This window comes from Rhinatrema bivittatum, chromosome 4 (assembly GCF_901001135.1).
Source record: "Rhinatrema bivittatum chromosome 4, aRhiBiv1.1, whole genome shotgun sequence".
Taxonomy (NCBI): Eukaryota; Metazoa; Chordata; class Amphibia; order Gymnophiona; family Rhinatrematidae; genus Rhinatrema; species Rhinatrema bivittatum.
In genome coordinates this window covers 40,122,229-40,141,854 of record NC_042618.1, presented here as the reverse complement: position 1 = coordinate 40,141,854, position 19,626 = coordinate 40,122,229, and the positions used below count along the sequence as shown (strand labels likewise).

The following is a 19,626-nucleotide window of genomic DNA, read 5'->3' as shown; positions in this document are numbered from 1 at the left end:
AGTTCTGCCATTTGGCCTGGCCTCTGACCCCAGAGTGTTCACCAAATGTATGGCAGTAATATCAGCACACTTGCACAAACAAGGTGTTCATGTTTTTCCGTATCTAGACGACTGGCTCATCAGAAGTCAGTCTCAAGCAGGAATTCTAACTTCTTTAAATCACACAATTACTCTCCTTCACAACATGGGATTTCTCATCAATTACCAAAAATCCCATCTTACTTCATGCCATCTCCTACAATTCATAGGAGCAGAATTAAATACCATCCTTGCAAAAGCCTTTCTTCCCGAGGATCGAGCAGAAACACTCTCTTGCCTGGCAAACTTGATTTCTTCAAACGCCACAGCCACAGCTCGCCAGATTCTAACCTTATTAGGCCACATGGCCTCCACAGTTCATGTTACTCCCATGGCAAGGCTAGCCATGCGAATTACTCAATGGACTTTAAAATCTCAATGGATCCAAGCCATTCATCCACTTCATTCTCTAATTCAAATCACACCCAAGCTACGCTCATCTCTGCTTTGGTGGATAAACAAAGACAATTTGTGCAAGGGACAAACCTTCTAGCAACCAGTCCCACAAATAACTTTAACTACAGATGCATCCACCTTGGGTTGGGGAGTTCACATAGACAATCTCCACACCCAGGGAACTTGGACAAAACTCGAAGCAACCTTTCAAATCAATTTCTTGGAACTTCGAGCTATACGTTATGCGCTACATGCGTTCAAGGACTGCCTTTCACACAAGACTGTTCTGATCCAAACGGACAACACAGTAGCCATGTGGTATATAAACAAACAGGGAGGTACGGGCTCGTATCTCCTTTGTCAAGAAGCTGCACAGATTTGGGGCTGGGCCCTGAACTACTCAATGTTCCTCCGGGCCACTTATCTGGCAGGCATACACAATGTAGTGGTGGATCGACTCAGTCGTCAGTTCCAGCCACACGAGTGGTCCCTGGATCCTGCAGTAGCGACCAGGATATTTCAGTGTTGGGGACAACCAACAATAGACCTCTTTGCCTCACATCTGAATCACAAAGTGGACAAATTCTGTTCTCTACACAAACAGAAGAACCAGACAGCCAAGGACGCTTTTTCTTGCCCTTGGAACTCAGGCCTACTATATGCGTATCCTCCGATACCGCTCATAACCAAAACTTTAGTAAAGCTACAACAGGACAAGGGGACCATGATACTCATAGCCCCATATTGGCCTCGACAAGTATGGTTTCCCATACTTCTAGACCTCTCAGTCAGGGATCCCATTCGCCTGGGAGTAGCTCCCACTCTCATAACTCAGGATCAGGGTCGGTTGCGCCATCCCAACCTTCAATCCCTATCCCTGACAGCATGGATGTTGAAAGCTTGATTTTACAACCTCTCAATCTTTCAACCACGATATCTCAAGTGCTTATAGCTTCACGTAAACCTTCCACACGACAGAATTACTCTTCCAAATGGAGGAGATTCACTTTGTGGTGCAGACCCTTTCACTTGCCCCATAACTTCTCTGTTAGACTACTTGTACCATCTTTCAGAATCTGGTCTCCAGACTTCATCTGTAAGAGTCCATTGAAGTGCAATCTCAGCTTACCATAAGATGGGAGATGCACCTATATCCACACCAACCCCTTGTCAGCAGGTTTGAGAGGTTTAACTCACCTTAAACCACCAATTCAGCCACAGATTGGGACCTCAATTTGGTCTTAACAAGACTCATGCATTCTCCTTTCGAACCCATAGATTCCTGTGATCTTAAATTTCTCACATGGAAAACTATCTTCCTTATAGCCATTACATCAGCTAGAAGGGTTAGTGAGTTACAAGCACTTGTCACATACGAACCCTATACAAAGTTCCTACATGACAGTGGTTCTCCGTACACATCCAAAATTCCTCCCTAAAGTAGTTACGGAATTCCACTTGAACCAATCCATAGTTTTACCCACATTCTTTCCAAGGCCTCATTCTCACCAAGGAGAACAGGCTTTACATACTTTGGACTGTAAGCGTGCGCTTTCTTTCTACTTAAACCGCACTGCAATCCACAGGAAATCCAATCAGCTCTTTGTTTCCTATGATCCAAACAAACCAGCTAAAGCTGTGGGTAATCATACTCTATCCAATTGGCTGGCAGATTGCATACAGTTTTACTATGAAATAGCAGGCCTTCCTTTCCAAGGGTGAGTAAAGGCACATTCAGTAAGAGCAATGTCAAGTTCAGTAGCACACTATCGTTCAGTGCCAATCCTTGACATATGTAAAGCAGCAACATGTAGTTCTCTTAACACCTTTGCAGCTCATTACTGTTTGAACAAAGAAGGACGACAAGATTCAGCATGTACACTATGGACAATCTATCTTAAAGAACTTGTTTCCAGTTTAAACCCAACTCCTTCTACAACCAACCTACTGTAATCTTCGGCTGACTCATTTCAACAGCAATACTCCACTGTTGCCTCAATACAAAATGACTCAGCCTCTAGCTTGCTAATCACCCATATGTGAGGACTAGCATCCTGCTTGTCCTGGGATAAAGCAAAATTGCTTACCTTGTAATAGGTGTTATCCCAGGACAGCAGGATGTAGTCCTCACGAAACCCACCCGCCACCCCGCAGAGTTGGGTCTCAGATTTTTCTTATTTTATTTTTGCTAAAGCTTATTGCTACCTACGAGACTGGAGTGAGACCCCTGTGACAGAGAATATCATGGCATGCTGGGCATGCTCAGTAGCCTCAGGCTGCCAGTCAAAAGTTTCTAGAAACTTTGACAGAAGTTTTCCCGCGATAGGGCTCCGTCAGTGACGTCACCCATATGTGAGGACTACATCCTGCTGTCCTGGGATAACACCTATTACAAGGTAAGCAATTTTGCTTTAAGGAATGGCTGCTACTTATTACCAGCATTAGTAGCATGTAATGATTTTAATGTTTCGATATTTGCCAGGTATCTTGGATTAGCCACTGTTAGAAACCGGATGTTGGGTTTGATAGACCCTCAGTATAGCAACTTGTTATGTTATTTGCTGTTGCAAATAAGAATGTACCAGAATGTACAGACCACCTGCTGGAGCTTACTGTGCCATTTTTCTCTTTCCTTCTTAAGTAACTTTCTTTATAGCATCAGTCTAGCCGACCTGTACATCCGTAACAGATTATAAAGCACTTTGCCTAAAATAAAAAAAAAAAAAAAACCACAGGAGGGCTGGCCCAGTAGCTCAGTGGCAAGTGCGGTGCATTTCTGTGCAGAAGGTCCCCAGTTCAATTCCTAGATGTCACCCTTGTTGATGAACAAGATGAAGACTGCTGCAGTGACCAAACTAGGCACAGCAGGAGGGATAATTGAAATAAGAGAAAAAAAAATCCCCAGGTGGCGGCATAAAAAGACACAATGCACCAGGATCCCAGCACTGGTCTGATGGAGCTGGAAGAAGGAAAAAGGAGGAACTACATGGATAAAAAGACCCTTTTATCCTTAAGGGCTCCAAGAAAAACATGCATACACTGAGCCTGATTTACTAGGCACAGAATGAGAAAAAAACCTGTAGTAAATCAGGCACTGATAGTTCCTAATTGGTGACTTAGCTCATAAGTGGAAGAATTAGTGTTCAAGAGAGACTTCAGCTTCCCATCTAGCATTTTTTTTGTATCCTAGAAAAAAAATTGTAGAGGGTTCTATTTACTTGTGGTTTGTTCTAACAATAAAAATAAATGCAGCAAACATTTATTTTTTGATGCACTACACTTGGCCACCAACTCGCTCCAATAAGCAGAAGACACTACTGACAGTTTAATTAAACCTTGTTTTTAGGAAAAACTATTAAAGTTCATCCATTTCTTTCTGATTGCATTTCATTTTTCAGAAGTTATTGTTAAGATTTTTGAAAGCTCATCCTGGCTGCTTTCAGCTCTTATATCCCTAAGTAAATCAGGGTGTTGCTGTACTTATCTGTACCAGTGCCCCATGTAAGCAATACACTGATACTTGTAAAATGTGAAAGCAGTAGAAACTGAAAAGTAGATTTGAAGATTGTTTAAAAAAAATAAATAAATAATGGATATGCTGTTAAAATGAGTGCACATTTTCTTCCAAAAAATGTAGAACTCTAAGAAATAAAAATTCAGTAGCACAAAATGACAGATGATTTAGGAACAATTTCCAGAATGGGAGAAGTAGAGCCAAGAAAATAGCAATATAAATATTACTACTATGTTAAATCAGTATTTATGCACATCAGGCTAAAAATCAGTTGTGGCCACATATTACCCAGAGTGCTTTAGTTTCTCAGTCAACGAGCAGGGCTGAAATTAACCATGACACTTGGGTGACGTCAGCTGATGGCGCTGAATGGACACTTCTCTTTTAGCTCATAGAGCTTTTGATCTACTGAACACGAGCAGTTCTTGCCCATCAGTCTTTTTTTTTTTTATCTGAGTTGCTGAACAGTCATGTACCCTTTCTCTCTAAACTCGTTTTTTCTAGTTTCTATTTTTGCTTAACAATATTGTTAACATCTCGCTGTCACGACCTACCTTCAACAGCATTTTTCGGTGCTATCAACCAAAAAAGAAAGATATGTCTGGCTCTAAGAAAGCCACATTCAGCGGCTTCAAGGACTGCATGTGTAGCAGAAGGATGTCTATCACAGATGGCTACGACATTTGCTATTGATGTCTAAGGCCAGATCACTACTCAACTAAATGTTACCATTGTGGCCAGATTTGGGCGGCCATTTCTCTGAGCTCATCTCCTAAGTTGGGGGGAACGCACTGAGATTGGTGAACAGCTGATCCTCCTGAAGTGGAGCCTTTAAGAGCTTCTCAAGCAGGGCTCCCCCCCTCCTGTGGTACCAATCTTTGAGTCTACCACCTCAATGGGGTTGAGCAAAGCACAGAAGCACTGGGCACAGGAGTCCATGAACCCTTGAGCCCTTCACTGACCCCATGGGATCGGTGGTGCACAAAAAGATGCTTCAGAGCCGGTGGTGCAGTTAACACCATTGAAGCCAAGATTTGCCTCCACGCCGTCACATCCGGCTCCATCAATGCATCAAGCCTAGGCACTATCAGCACATCAGGTGCTAGCAAAGCGCTTGGTGCCATCAACGCACTGAGCCTTGAATCCTTCAAAGCATCAGAACTTGGCACAGCAGACCTCTGTTCAGCTGTTCATTAAGTTTGTGCATTGCACCATGACTCCATCAATGCACTCGACGAGAGCAGGAGGCCCCTAAGGAGATTCATTTCACTTTCCTCCCCCCCCCCCCCCCCCCCCCATCTCCAGGGCCATATCCCCATCGAGATTTCTAGAGCGAAGACTTTTCCTGGAGATGCCAGACTCAGTATGTTCCATGGTACCACTGCTTTCCATGCATCCACTGGTCCAGATGCTCCAGGAAAGGGGCACATTCTGGAATCCAGAGGGAGTTTCTCAGCAATAGGGCTCTATACTGATTTCAGAAGATGTCTCTTCCCCCCAACTCTTGGTCAAAGAATACAGCAAGCCGTAGACATGATAGCAGAGTTGGTGAATGTCTTTGCCTCAGTGGCAGGTAGGGACAAGGAGGACACTGTTCAGCTTCTCCTGTCCAGAGTGTTGGATTTGTTACCCCACAAGGGAGTCCCTCTCGCCTTCACACAGAGTGAGGTCCCATTAGAGATATCAGGGGTAGAGTCTAATCCCTGCCATTCTCTTGCTGAGGAGTCTAGTCAGTCTGAGTACATACCTCACGAATATTCCCCTCCGAGACAACAGAGAACCCCATCCTTTTCACCAGTGTTGTCATTGGGTCCTGGGTCAGCCTTCATTTGCCTCTTAAATTGAAGGAATTCGATGGAGATTTCTTCTGACTTCCTACCTGATCCTCTGAAGCACTCTTTACTGGCAGAAGACTTCTCCTATTCCAAATGCTTGGTTAAGTTGAGGAAGGCTTTAGGAGTTGACATTTGCAAGGTTTAAGGACTCCTGTGCAGAGGTCTTCGGTTTCTTCTGGATTCTGGAAACTTCAGCTGAACCCTCAGCAATCCCAGTGTACTCAATTCTTTGACATTTACAAACAATGTGAAAAAATTTGGCATTTTGCCCTCTAGTAGCCAGGAAGCTGGACCTTAAGGATATAGTTCACAAAAACCCCAGGTTTTGGGGTAGTCCAGCTCCTGCACCAGTAAGACATAGTGGAATTGGCACTGAAACAGGCAGATTTTCTCCAAGACGTCGCCAGGTTAAGACCCTAGATTGTTGGATAACTTTGTGAAAATGATTTTTCAGAACTTTACACTTAATTGCCCACATCACAGCCTACCAATTTTATATGGTGTAGTACTTAAATAATTTGCATCAAGAAGCTGAAACTACTATTATAGTCGGGGGGAAGAGACTAGTCAGGAGACCACAGGCTGTTCGAGATACAAAGGTGTGTAAACATCATTTTCTTTGTGCCATATTTGATCATTTTGATTCCTCAGCCAGGTCATTGGTAGCAGCTATTGTAAATAGCTTGGTCGAGAGCCAGTAGTTTGCGAAAGGACATGCATGAAAAATTGGTGAATGTGCTGTATTCTGGGGAAAACTTCTTAGGAGATGAGCTCAGAGAAATGGCCGCCCAAATCTAGGAGCAGCATGTTGCTACCCAGACTCTCCCCATCCCCATTGATTTATTTAAAAGATTTATATGGTGCACAATCATATGTTCTAGGCAGCTTATATAAAAATATATGAAAAAATTAAAACAAATCAAAATCTCAAAATAAAGTCACAGGATCAGAAAAATGTTCTGCAAAATACATAAAAACAGAAGAGAATTCAGGAGTCTATCAATTGCCTTAAAAAAAAAAAAAAAAAAGCTTGTCTAAACAAATGAGATTTTAGGTGTTTCCTCAATATTGAGTCACATGTTTGTTTCCTTAAAGTCAAAGGGATCAGATTCCATAGCATTGGACCTGCTACAGCAAATATTTTGTCATGCATCTTTGAGAGTCTAATAACTTTATGGCTTGGTATGCTTAATAAACACTGATCCTTGGGTCTAAAGCTCCTTACTTCACTTTAAAGCACTCCTACTGAGAGTTGTCTTTTCTGCCAATTTCAGTGGTATCATGCACCACCTGTGTTTTCTCAGCAACAGCTTCTGGCTCGAGGGCATCAACAGAAAAGACATCCACCGAAGATGCTATCACATGCATGCAAAAACTAGGCCAAACCTTAGCCTAGTTTTGGATAAGTGTCGTGCCTCCATCCTTTGACTGCTCTCATAGTGGGGAGGATCCATCTTTACCAAAAGGAGTGTGAGAAGATCACTAAAGACTATTAGGTCCTCATGTTTGTGGAGTCTTTTTACCATTTGCACTTCTCCCATCTTCCAGTGCTACCCCATTGTACAGGCTTAAATCCAGATCCAACTCACTCGACTCGGCTCTCTCTTGAAGTAGAGTTGCATCTCTACTTCAAGAGAGTAACATGGCAAAGGATTTTACTTCCGCTATTTCTTATCCCTAAGAAATTGGGGGGATTGAGGCCCATTCTCGATTTTCAAAATCTGAAAAGGGGCCTGCTGTGGGTGAAATTCAAAATGAGCTCCTCCCACATCATACTGTCCTTCAGTAATGTGAAAGATTGGATATGTCTCCTGGATCTGAAAGATGCATATGTACACGTACCATCTATCTTTCCCATTGGCAATACCTTCATTTCATAATTGATTCTTCTCGCTACCAATACAAAGAGCTTCCCTTCAGGCTGCCCATGGGTCTGAAGATATTCACCAAATGCTTGGGGGAAGTAGCAGCACATCTTCGTTAAGGCATCTGTTTTTTTGCCCGCACCTGGACGACTGGCTAGTGACAGATTTTTCCGCAAGCCAGGGGTATGGCATTCCCTGCAGAAGATGATCCAGCTTCTTCAGTCATGGGATTCATTGTGAACTTTGAAAAATTGAAGCTTGTCTTGACCTAAAGGATTAAGTTCATAGGGGCATAGATAGATTTTCTCTGGAGGAAGAGAGCATTTCTTTTGTCAGCATGAACGTGCTACCTTCAAACCTTGATCTAAGTATTTGTACAGAAGGATCAAGTCCCAGCCAGAGAAATTTGTCCTCAGTTACATGGTGCTAGCGGTGTTTGATTCCCTTAACCTTCCTCAACATGTTAATTCTTCTTTGGGGCCTCTGCACTCACTGGGACTATTTTCTTCAGCCCTTGTCCTCCGTGAGGGTCATGGCGAAAGTGAAAGGGTCACTCCAGTTGTGGCTTAGACTAGAGTATCTAGTGATGATGGCACCCCTTCAGCATCTATCCCATCAAGTAACACTGGCAATAGATGTGTCCACCAGGGGATAGAGCATACACATGGGTCCTTTCCGAACCCAAGGAACCTGGTCGCTATCAGAACAGTTGTTTCAGATCAATCTTCTGGAGCTTTATACAATCAGACAAACCTTGAGAGCTTTTTCACATCTCCTTTGAGGAAAGAATTCTAATCCAAACAGATAACAAGTAGCAATGTTCTACATCAACAAGCAAGAAGGCACATGATTTTGGACTCTGCCAGGAATTCCTAAGAATTTGAGAGTGGGCTTGTTCTACATGGCTATGAGGCCTTTCTACAAGCAACCTACCATCCTGGTATCTCCAGCACATTGTCAAATCACCTCAGCAGAATGTTTCATCCCCTTGAGTTTTATCTAGATCAAGCAGTGGCAGACCGGTTATTCAGTCTGAGGTCGACAAAGATAGAGAGATTCTTCTCCTTTCTTCGAAGCAAGTTCAGATATGCTCCGGGCAATTTTCTGTTCAAATGGGATGTAGATCTACTGTATGCTTTTCCATTACTTCAACTAGTAGAACTGTGCAGAAAGCATTCAAGGATCAAGCATATTTGATCCTCTTTGCTCCAAAGAGGCCCAGACAAATGTGTCTCTCATACCTCGTCCAGTTGTTAATCATCCAATCTGACTTTAACTCAAGAGGATGGTCATTTGTATCATCCGAACCTTTCTTCTCTCAGCTCAGTGGCATGGATGTTGAGTGCTCGCTAATGCTTTGCTATAATTGCCAAGGAAGTCAAGGACATTGTAGTTTCCACCAGGAAGACTTCAACTAGAAGAGCTTACAAATTTAAATGGAAACACTTTTCTCTTGGTATCAAGCGAGATCCCTAGACCTGTTCGCTTGTGAACGAAGGGAGTTGCTTCAGTACTTATTCTTTCTTCTCTTCTGGTCTCAGTACGTCTTCAGTCAAAGGGCATCAGAGTGCCATAGCAGCTTACCGTGTTCAAGTGGATGGCAAACCAATATCCATATAACCTTTAGTGTCAAACGTTCATGAAAGGTTTATGACAATTGAGAGATCCTGAGCTAAGCCATCAGTGTGATGGGATTTCAATGTGATATTGGTGCAACTCATGAAGTAGTCAACTTCCTTTAAGCTCCTCATATGAAAAGAAATATTTGTGGTGCAATTATGTTGGATAGTGAGCTTCAGGCATTACTATGTGCAGTTTTTCCACAACCAAGTGGTGCTCCGCACTGACCCCAGGTTTCTGTTAAAAGAAGTTTTGGCTTTTTATCTGAATCGAGCCATTGTGTTACTTCATTTTTTCCCGACGCTGCATACACATGAGGGGGAAAAGACCCTACAATCATTGGACTGTGAAAGGGCCTTAGCTTATTATCTGAAGAGAACTCAATTACATTGGCAAGTTTTACAACTTTTCATCTCTTATGATCCTAATAGACTGAACATAGTTGCGAAGCACACTTTGTCCAACTGGTTAGCAGTCTGTATTGCTCATTGCTGTATTCTGGCTGACCTCCAGATCTGACTCTGTCAAGGCTCATCAAGAAGCCGTGCCTATTGGGGAAAAAAATTTGCAAAGGTGCAACTTTGTCATCGGTTCACACCTTCAAGCCCCATTACTGTCTGAATAATCTCTCAAAAAGTGACTCTAACGTTGGGCAAGCAGTTTTGCACAGCCTGTTCACCCAGTAGTCCATGGTGGTGTCTGGGTTGCTTTTTCAGTAATCGCTCTGCTGCAACCCTCAGTTTGACTCTCAATACGTGTCATGGCTTATTCAACCCTGCTTGTCAATGGAGAAAGCAAATTTGCTTACTGTAAGCAGTGTCCTCTGTAGGCAGCAGGATGAATTATCTATGTTTAATACCTGCTTCCCTGGAGAGTAGACTTCTTGCTAAAGCTAAGCTCTACAATTAATTGAGGGGGGTCTCGAAGCAGCATCTGTATGGGAAACTCCCATGATGTGCTCAGTAGAGCCAAGTGTTCTATGAGCTAGTTGAGAAGAGTCCATTCATTGCTTGTTGACTGACATCACTTACGACTAATTCTTCCTGTTTACGGAGAATCCCATTTACAGTAAGCAAACTTGCTTTAATTTAATACATTTGATTATATCGCCTTTCATACAATTTAGCAAAGTGAGCATACAGTGTGTAGTATTAGGAGATAAAAATAGTAAATTTGTCTTCAGGGTTAATGCATGTCAGAAACTGTTTGTTCTTGCCCTCCTTTACAGACGGCATGCTTTCGAGAGGAAAGGAATGTTTTGGTGAATGGCGATTGTCAGTGGATTACTACATTACACTATGCCTTCCAAGATGAGAATTACCTGGTATGTCATCTTTCCTTTCTTTCCCAAATATTCTGTAGTGGATCTTTTGCATGGTAAAACTACTACTTCTCTTTCCAGTGCCACAAGACAAATTCACCCTTGGTCCTTTCATTATGGCAGTATGGTCTTATTTTTTCAGGCTTTCCAATCTACTAGAATTTTCCATCTAACCTAAGCTGTAAGAGTCTTATCTGGAATATAAATGGATAACTACAAGAACACTAGCAGTTTTAGCTTCTCCCTTTTAATCTGTTCCTTTCTAAAATTTGGAGAGGAGGGACTGCATTTTGTGCTGGATCATACAAATTGGAAATTAATATGAAAGGGTTCTTACTTTTATTTACAGATCAGTAGACAACTACGATGGAAATCTTTCTTCCCTGTCAGCGATCTTGACGGATCTTTCTCTTTGAGAATGGCATAATTTAGTCTTGTTCCCAGTCATTTAGGATCATTAAACTCATATCTCTTTGGGGCCTTTTGCTAAATTTGAATGCAAGTCCCAGAGTTGAAAACAATTGCTTTAGCCGGTATACCTCATAGTATTCCCTGATAGTGAAAGTTGTTATTAATGGGGTTAGGGGAGGGAGACTATTAGAGAAGGACTGAAGTGTCTGGCATGTATCTCTTTGCTGTTTATTTAAGAAAGTGACAAATGTTGGCCTGCTCCAATTGAGATTGTATCAACATTTACTAACCTCCTGTGATTTTTTTTCTTCCCTTTTGTGTATAGTATTTAGTAATGGACTACTATGTGGGTGGGGATTTGTTGACACTCCTGAGTAAATTTGAAGACAGACTTCCTGAAGATATGGCCAGGTTCTACCTTGCTGAAATGGTTCTTGCCATACATTCCATCCATCAGTTGCATTATGTACACAGGTAAAGTAATTAGTCTTTTAACTCTGAAAAGATGCATGACTCACTTCAACTTCATTTTCAGTGGTTTTCAGGCATGGCCAGAGGTCTGTGACCCTTCTTAACCCGATGCTGTGGATCATGTGATTTATTTCATAATGCACAGAATATTACTTGCAGGTACATTTTTGGCATTCAGATACATTTCTATTGCCTTATAAATTGCCATAGCTTGCTTTCTGTATCTGAATCCTGAGGGACTATTGAGAACAGAAGGTGCTTTTGCTGGTGAGTGAACAGGGTTTGTGAGTATTGCTTTGCTGGGAAATGTGACTTAAAACTTGGGAGAGAAGAAAGATTGTGGGGTAAATTGATATATTCTGTGTGTGATTCTTTAAAAAGAGAGATGCTGGGCTAATTTTTACGTGTACTTGATTTATAAGAGAAATCAAGTCTTTCCCCAACTCCCACCCACAAGCACAGCCTTTGATTTATTGTGGTGTTCCAATTATTTATTTTATTTATTTATTTAGTGCTTTTTTATACCGGCATTCATGATACAGATCATATCATGTCTGTTTACAGATAACAAGGATCGTAATCTAACTAACTATTAACATGGTATAGAGAAGACAAAAGTTACAATGAACAGGGGTGCCGGAACTGGGAAGAGGAAGATATAGCAGACAGTAACTAGAAAACTTTATTAATTATTTACAATTTGTTGAGTGATCATTCGTAACAGCTGGTGGGGCTCTGGGTTTATGGAAAGGCCTGTTTAAATAACCAGGTCTTGAGCCTTTTTCTGAAAGACAACAGGCATGGTTCTTGTCTGAGCTCTGGTGGGATAGTGTTCCAAATGGTTGGTCCCGCTGTGGAAAAGGCCCTTTCTCTGGTGGTTAGATGGTGGGTGGATTTTGTTGGGGGGGTATGCAAGGATCCTCTGTATGCTTCTCTGATCGGTCTGAAGGACGTGTGAAGTCTGATTGGGAACTGAAGATCCAAAGGGGCTTGGTTATGAATGGTTTTGTGGATGATAGTGAGGGACTTGTGTAAAATTCTGAAGTTGATTGGTAGCCAGTGTAAATTTCTGAGGATGGGTGTAATGTGGTCTCTTCTGCAAGTATTTGTTAGGATTCTGGCTGCCGTGTTTTGAAGCATATGCAGCGGTTTGGTAGAGGAGGCAGGGAGACCTAGCAAGATAGAGTTGCAGTAGTCTATTTTGGAGAATAAAATTGCTTGGAGTACAGATCTGAAGTCTTGAAAGTGCAGCAATGGTTTAATTCTTTTTAGTACCTGCAATTTGTAGAAGCCGTCCTTGGTAGTTTGATTAATGATTTTTTTTAGATTTAGACTGTTGTCGATTAATACTCCCAGGTCTCTAGCGTGGGAGACCAGGGAATTGGGTGTTGGTATTTGTGGAGTGTCGCTGTCGTCGGGAGAGATGATGAGGAGTTCAGTTTTGTCTGAATTGAGTATTAAGTTTAGCTTAGGAGGGAGTTGATTTTTTGGAGGCAGAAAGAAATTGTTTACAAGTCAGTCAGGAATTTAGATAAAACAAGGGAGTATCCCAGCCCTTATCGATAGATTAACTGTTGTCCCTTTGTAAGCCACTGTCAAACCACCACAAAGTACTGGTGAGGAAGGTGTCATCACACACACTGTGATTTGCCTTTTGGTAGCGCATGGCCATCGACTCTAGCAAGCGATGCTTGGTCCTTGCTGTACCATGGGATTCTACCCACAAGCATGGCGACTGGGGTCATAGGTTTGCTGCCATCCATAAGATGGAATACCACTGTATGAGTACTGGTCAGCATGCTTTTACAGCGGAGGGCTCTCTTCTCCAGATGCCTTCTACTGTATAGGTGTGTGTGTGTCCCTCGTGGCGAGCACAACAGGTTGTGTGCCGCAGCCACAGGACTGACCTAGGATGGCATTCCTGGTTGAACCCTATGGGGAGTAGATACCAGGAGGGTAGTGTCGGGAGTCGTCGTCTTCCTCAGAAGAAGAATGTCTTTTGACCCCTTCCGTGTCACAAATCTCCTTCGTGGGGAAGACCCTGGGGTTCCATCCTGGCAGGCTTATCATTGAACCACAGCCTCAAGTCTTTGAATCGGTACATCTCCTTGTAGGCTAGGGCCGGGGGATGGCAGTGATGGTCATCTTACTGTTTTTGCTGGGGCCCCTTCATTGATTACTGTGGTGATCTTCCCCATCTGAGGGTAACTGCCAGTGGCAGATTGGTCACTTCTGAACCTCAGCGATCAGTGATTTTGTCTCAACTCTCAACTGAAGAGTTGACAGGTTTTTCGGGATCGGAAGGCCCTTATTCCTGTTGCTTTCCTGTCCCTTCAGGAAGGGGGGATTCAAGTAGGTTCCTGGGCAACTCTTATGGGTTCTCTTCTGGATGCCTGGTTGTCCACCTCTGCAAGGAGAGTCCTTCGTTCTCCATTTCCCGGAGAAGGCAAGTCACTGCTTCTGACTGGCGGTCACTCTCAGTTCCTCATGGGATGTGAGAGCCAGTCGAGCAATAGTGCACTCTTTAGATTGTCCTAAGGCACAGCAGATCTATTTCGCGAGGGAGCCTTTCCAGAGTAGCTCCCCGGTGGAGATTAGGGATTTCTCCTATCCAGGAGTCATTTTTTATACCTGCTGAGCTCAATGGGAGTTTTTTGATAAGGACCACTATTGCCAGTCATTCTCTCCTGCGGAACCCTACCTCAATGAGGAGGGTTCTAATCCAACTAATTGGCAAATATGCCTTTCAACCTTGCGGCATATCCATGGCTGAGGAAGTTGGGGATGAGGGACCCACAACAGAGGTGGTGCTGTTGGTTGCAGTGGCTTGCATGTTATACTTCCCCATTTTAGGGATAACCCTGTCTGTGGACAGGGGAGTCCTGGTTCATGCAATGATTGTTCCATTTACTGGACTGTTGTTCCTTAGGGGAGAAGTATATGCTATCATGGCTGAGGTATTAATGCCTAAGCTGGGTTCGGGGCAGTCTGTTCCGAGATCACCCTTGCCCTTCCCTGGTATGGTTAGAGTTTCCAGGCCGGTGAAGAAATCCTGTTCGACAGGGGTTTGCACTTGTGGTATCCTTGCTTCCTGTCTTAGTGGAGTGTTTCTGAATTTCTTCCCTGCTGTTCCAAGCAAGCTGAGGGCTCAGTGGGTAACTCCCTACTGGAATTGGCACTGAGTTATTCGCTTGGGGTTGTTAAACAACCTAGTGACTTCTGCTTACCCCGGTAGTCCAGTGGTCTGCCTCTTTGTGTGCTCAGCTCCTTCCGAATTCCAGTTGGAATTTTTTTTTTTGGGGGGGAGGGGGGAAGCTAAGGTATACCTTCAGGGAAAGAGACACCAATTTTTGCCTATATTTTTGCCAAGCACTGGCCAATACTGCCTTTAGCTTTTCTCACTTCACTAGGTTAACCAAAATGTCTTCCTGCTCACCTGAACTATCCTCTGGTCAGGATAGATAGCCCTGCCTTTGACGGATTGCAGTGTGGGTGAGCTTCAGGCCTAACATATCTCCCTGCTTGGGGGTTTGGGCTAGCCATTCCATTCAGGGATTGCCTTTCATCCCCTGGTCAATTTGTCTGGTGCTTGCCATTTTTGCTGATTATTCTTCCAAGCATTTCTTGGGTTTTCTGCCCATTATACCTATTGGCCAAACATGGGCACACTTCTGCAGAGACATTCTTTCCTTCGGATGTCAAGCCCCATTTGGTTTTTTGGTTGTTTTGTAACACTGAAGAAAGGTGTGCGGTCTTCGTCCAAGAGTCCTCTTGTATACATCTCTAGACTTTTTCCTGTATCCAGGAGGTTTTAGACCTACTGTACAAGCAGGGTTTTGGATCAGTAAACCCTGATGAATGTTTTCCATGATGCGGAGTATGTTTCTTGTTGGCACTCACATCACTCCCCACATTGGGGTTTTATGTCGGTCTTTTCTATGGTTTTCTATGGTTTTCTTTTCTATGGTTTTCTTTGTAGAACTCAACTTCTTCCCACCTAGACCCCTTTGTGGGTCAGCTGCCTCGCAGGCAAAAGGGAAGAGAGGTGGTGCTTTCAGCAGGGTGCGGTTTCCCGCTTTGTCCTGCTTGGACAGGCTAGAGCTTTGGATTCACCCATGTGTAAGGACTACCATTCTGCTTGTCCTCTGAGAAAGCAGAGTTGCTTACCTGTAACAGGTTTTCTCCAAGGACAGCAGGATGTTGATCCTCACAAAACCCGCCCGCCTCCCCTGGAAGTTGGTTTCTCCATGTATTAGCTATATTATGGACTGAGGAACTTTGCCTAGGGGGCGATGACTACAGCTGCACATGCTCAGTAGGGCATTTATTTATTTTAAAACTTTTTTATACCGATATTAGTGGGGACATCATATCGGTTTACATGATAACTAAAGAGAGGAAAATACAATGAACAGGTGGGGGGGGGGGGGGGGGGGGGAGGAGTGAGCCCACTCCCCCCCACCTGTTCATTGACCATTTTTGAAGCTAGGATGCTGGGCTTAATGAACCTTTGATCAGACCCAGTATGGTATTTATGTTCTTATACTAGTAAAAAAGTATTAAAAACAGTATAAGTTGAGCACATCAGCAAAAAGTATGTGGAAGTGACTAGTTTCTGTTTATTTCAAGGCAAACATTTTTAATTATGCAGTAAAAATGTATCAACCCTATTGCTGTTTTGAAAGATATTAAGAAAATAACCTTCCTTCCTCTAATACAGTGGGAGGAAATTAGTCAGGAAGTCAAAGTACACTCTGTGCATTTTTTTTTATTGTTAAGCTACACTTCTGAATTCCTGTGCCAGCAAAACCTTTGGTAAACAAGAGTGTTATTGGGAAGCAGTGCTTGGGTGACTCTGCTCAGACTTGGAATACTATGATTCATGTGCATGCCAGAAATCATCCATCTGACATTTTGTTGCCAGACTAAAAAGTAATGTAAATGATGGAGCCAGTGCAGTTCTCTCCTATTCCAGCTTGCAGATCTATCCTCTCTTCAGTAGCTTAGTATGTTGTAAACCTGCCAGTAGTTAGTTTGTAGTATTTCTTGCTTCATTTTAGTTGAGTATTATACCCATAGATTTTAGTTGAGTATTATACCCATAGATAAAAGTAAATAGTTGGGTAAGTGGGTGAATCTTATAGAACAAGGATTGAGCAAACCTTTTGACCTGAAGTTCATATTGAAAACCCTAGCTGGTTGGAGGTGGGAGAGGTACTAATGAGGGTCAGGAACAGAGGAGGTGTGAGCAGGGCCAGCAGAAGCACTAGGTGAGCTAGGGCTAGGCCTAAGGTGCCGACGATTAGGGGGCATGAGCCTTGTGGAACCGCGAGTAGGAGCGGCAGCAAAGAGGAGTGGAGATTCAAGGAAGATAGATCTGCTCACAGCACAAAAAACCGAGAGGAAGGAGTCGGGGGCCACAACCGGGTGGGTGGGGGGGGGGGGGGGCGGCGCAAGGGAGAAGGTGCCTAGGGTGCCTAATCCCCTTGCACAAGCCCTGGGTATGAGAATTAGGAAGTGGTGTGGGTCTCCCTTGAAGTAGACAGTAAATGTTTGAGAAGTGGGGTTGTTCCTCGAAGGTCTGAAAATCTAAGGAGCTTGGGGACAGGGGGTACCTTCCTTGAAAGTCTGAGGGCAGGGGTTCCCTCTTAAAGGTTCAACAGCCCAATGATGTATCCAGCCAGAAGTGAAGTACTCCTGCCACGATGAGCTAGGACCTAACTTGCTGCCATAAACTCTCTGAATTTCCACCAGAGAGCGATGCCAAACTTGAGCTGTAATACACATAATGGCACATAGGATCCACAGGATGTTATCCCAAAGATCTGAGAGCTGAACAGACTTCACATGCCAATCAAGGGACCAGCAGCATCCCTGTGACTATAATTTACTAGATTGGAAGAACAGCATTCTCCAATGTGTGGGTTGGAACCGTGCTGCTGCATTTTATTATTTATCATCTGCAGCTTTCGATATGGCGGGATATAATCTGATGTCGCAACAGCTTAATTTCATTGTCATAGGAGGATTTGTTTTAAAATAGTTTGAATCCTTCTTGAAGGGAAGAAAGCAAAGAATTCAGTTGGGGGCAGTACATTCTCCCTGGCATATTTTACGGTCAGGGGCGCCTCAAGGGTCAGCCATCTCTTCCACTTTATTTAATATTTGTATGTCATCGATTGGTCAATTTCTTAGGGAATTAGGCTTGTAATACTTTGTCGATTATGACCAATTATTTTTTTCCCTGTCTAAGAGTAATTTTCCAGTGACTCATTTTTATGAATGTATGAAGAGAATTAAGATCTGGTTGGGGGAAAATGGTTTTGTGCTAAATGTGGCTAAAACAAAATTGTGAGTAGGTAAATCATCCCCACCAGATGATCTACAGATTAATCTAGATGGGATCTTATTGCCTGTACTAACAGAAGTTTGTATTTTGGGAATGTGTTTAGTCTCAAAATTGACTATGGTCCCCCATGTGAGGAATGTTGCTAAACTTGCCTTTTATAAACTCAAGTTGATTAAATCTTTGTGGTTACAGCCCTTAACCATTAAGCCTTATGCTCACTTTTGATGCAACTCCAACATTACTCTCTGCATCAATGGCAGGGGATGGCAGGAAACTTGAATCAAACAGTTACCAACAAGGGCCCTGAATCTGGTGGTTGGTGAAACAGATAAGTATGGGAAAATAAGTGTGGGAGCTTGCTGGGCAGACTGGATGGGCCGATTGGTTTTTTTCTGCCGATATTTCTATGTTTCTATGTTACTCACTGAACTCTTCAGTACAGTTTTGCAGGCTTTGGTACTGACCCATATAGACCACTGTAACAGCCTGCTCACTGGTTTTCCAGAAAAAGTTTTACAGGTGTTATGACTGTGTAACATGCTGCAGCAAGGATTATTTCTAGAATCAGTAGGTATGATCACATTTCTCCAATGCTGTAAGATCTGCATTAGCTTCCAGTTAAGTTCCGTTCTCAGTTTAAAATGTTAGTAACGGTGCATAAATTAATATATGTAGACAATTAATGTATGTTAGGAAACAGAGTGATAGGTCAGAACATTTCCTGAGATCTTAAGGAAAAGTTATTTTAGTAGTACCCCCTAACCATGATTTTTATATACAGTTCATCTGTAAGAGAGCCTTTTCGTATGTGGCTCCCACAGTGTGGAATGTGTTCCCAGTGTATTTGCAGATGGAAAAGGATGTCAAATTATTTAGAAAGGGTCTCAAAGGTGTTTTATTTCAGGATGCTTTTGTTTATGATTAATTTGTAAGTGACTTATATTTTGATTTTATTTTATGTGTGTGCTATTGTAACCCACCCTGAACATTTGTTTGGAGAACAGAATATGTTTTATAAATAATGTTTTATAAAGTTAGGGCTGTTCAACTTGGAGAAGAGACTGCTTGGGTGGGGGATATGATAGAGGTCTTTAAGATCATGAGAGGTCTTGAACTAGTAGATGTGAATCGGTTATTTACACTTTCAGATAATAGAAGGACCAGGGGGCATTCCATGAAATTAGCAAGTAACACATTTAAGACTAATCGGAGAAAATTCTTTTTCACTCAATGCACAATTAAGCTCTGGAATTTGTTGCCAGAGGACATGGTTAGTGCAGTTAGTGTAGCTGGGTTCAAAAACGATTTGGATAAGTTCTTGCAGGAGAAGTCCATTAAAGGAAAATTGGTTCTTACCTGCTAATTTTCGTTCCTGTAGTACCAAGGATCAAGCTGGAAGGGAGGCATAACCCAGACCACTGGGTTATGCCTCCCTTCCAGCAGATGGAGTCAGAGAAAAGCTGAAAAGCACCCCCCAGATAACCCGGTGTGCCACCTGCGATCCTTCAGTACAATCAATATCAAAGCAGAATGAAGTAAATTTAAACAACCAATCACTAGATCAAGAGAATTTAGTTGAACCTGTGAAAACTATGTACAGGACAAGAGTATGGATTGAAATGCTTCCATGGATAAGCTTGCTTAAAAATCTTCAGATTCATCTAAAAACTGCAGAGAGAAAAAAACAAAACCAACTGATCGGATTCTCCTGAACACTATACCCCTGGGCGGGCATCTGGACTGATCCTTGGTACTACAGGAACGAA

At 42.9% G+C, this 19,626-nt stretch overlaps 1 protein-coding gene across 1 annotated transcript in view; it reads left to right on the top strand.

Moving 5' to 3' along the window:
• Positions 1-19,626, top strand: part of CDC42BPB (CDC42 binding protein kinase beta) — a 412,316-nt gene that overhangs the window by 149,552 nt on the left and 243,138 nt on the right. Inside the window, exons 5-6 of the mRNA XM_029597996.1 lie at positions 10,537-10,632; positions 11,366-11,514. Of these exons, the coding sequence (XP_029453856.1) occupies positions 10,537-10,632; positions 11,366-11,514 (245 nt within the window). The remainder of the gene's footprint in view (positions 1-10,536; positions 10,633-11,365; positions 11,515-19,626) is intronic.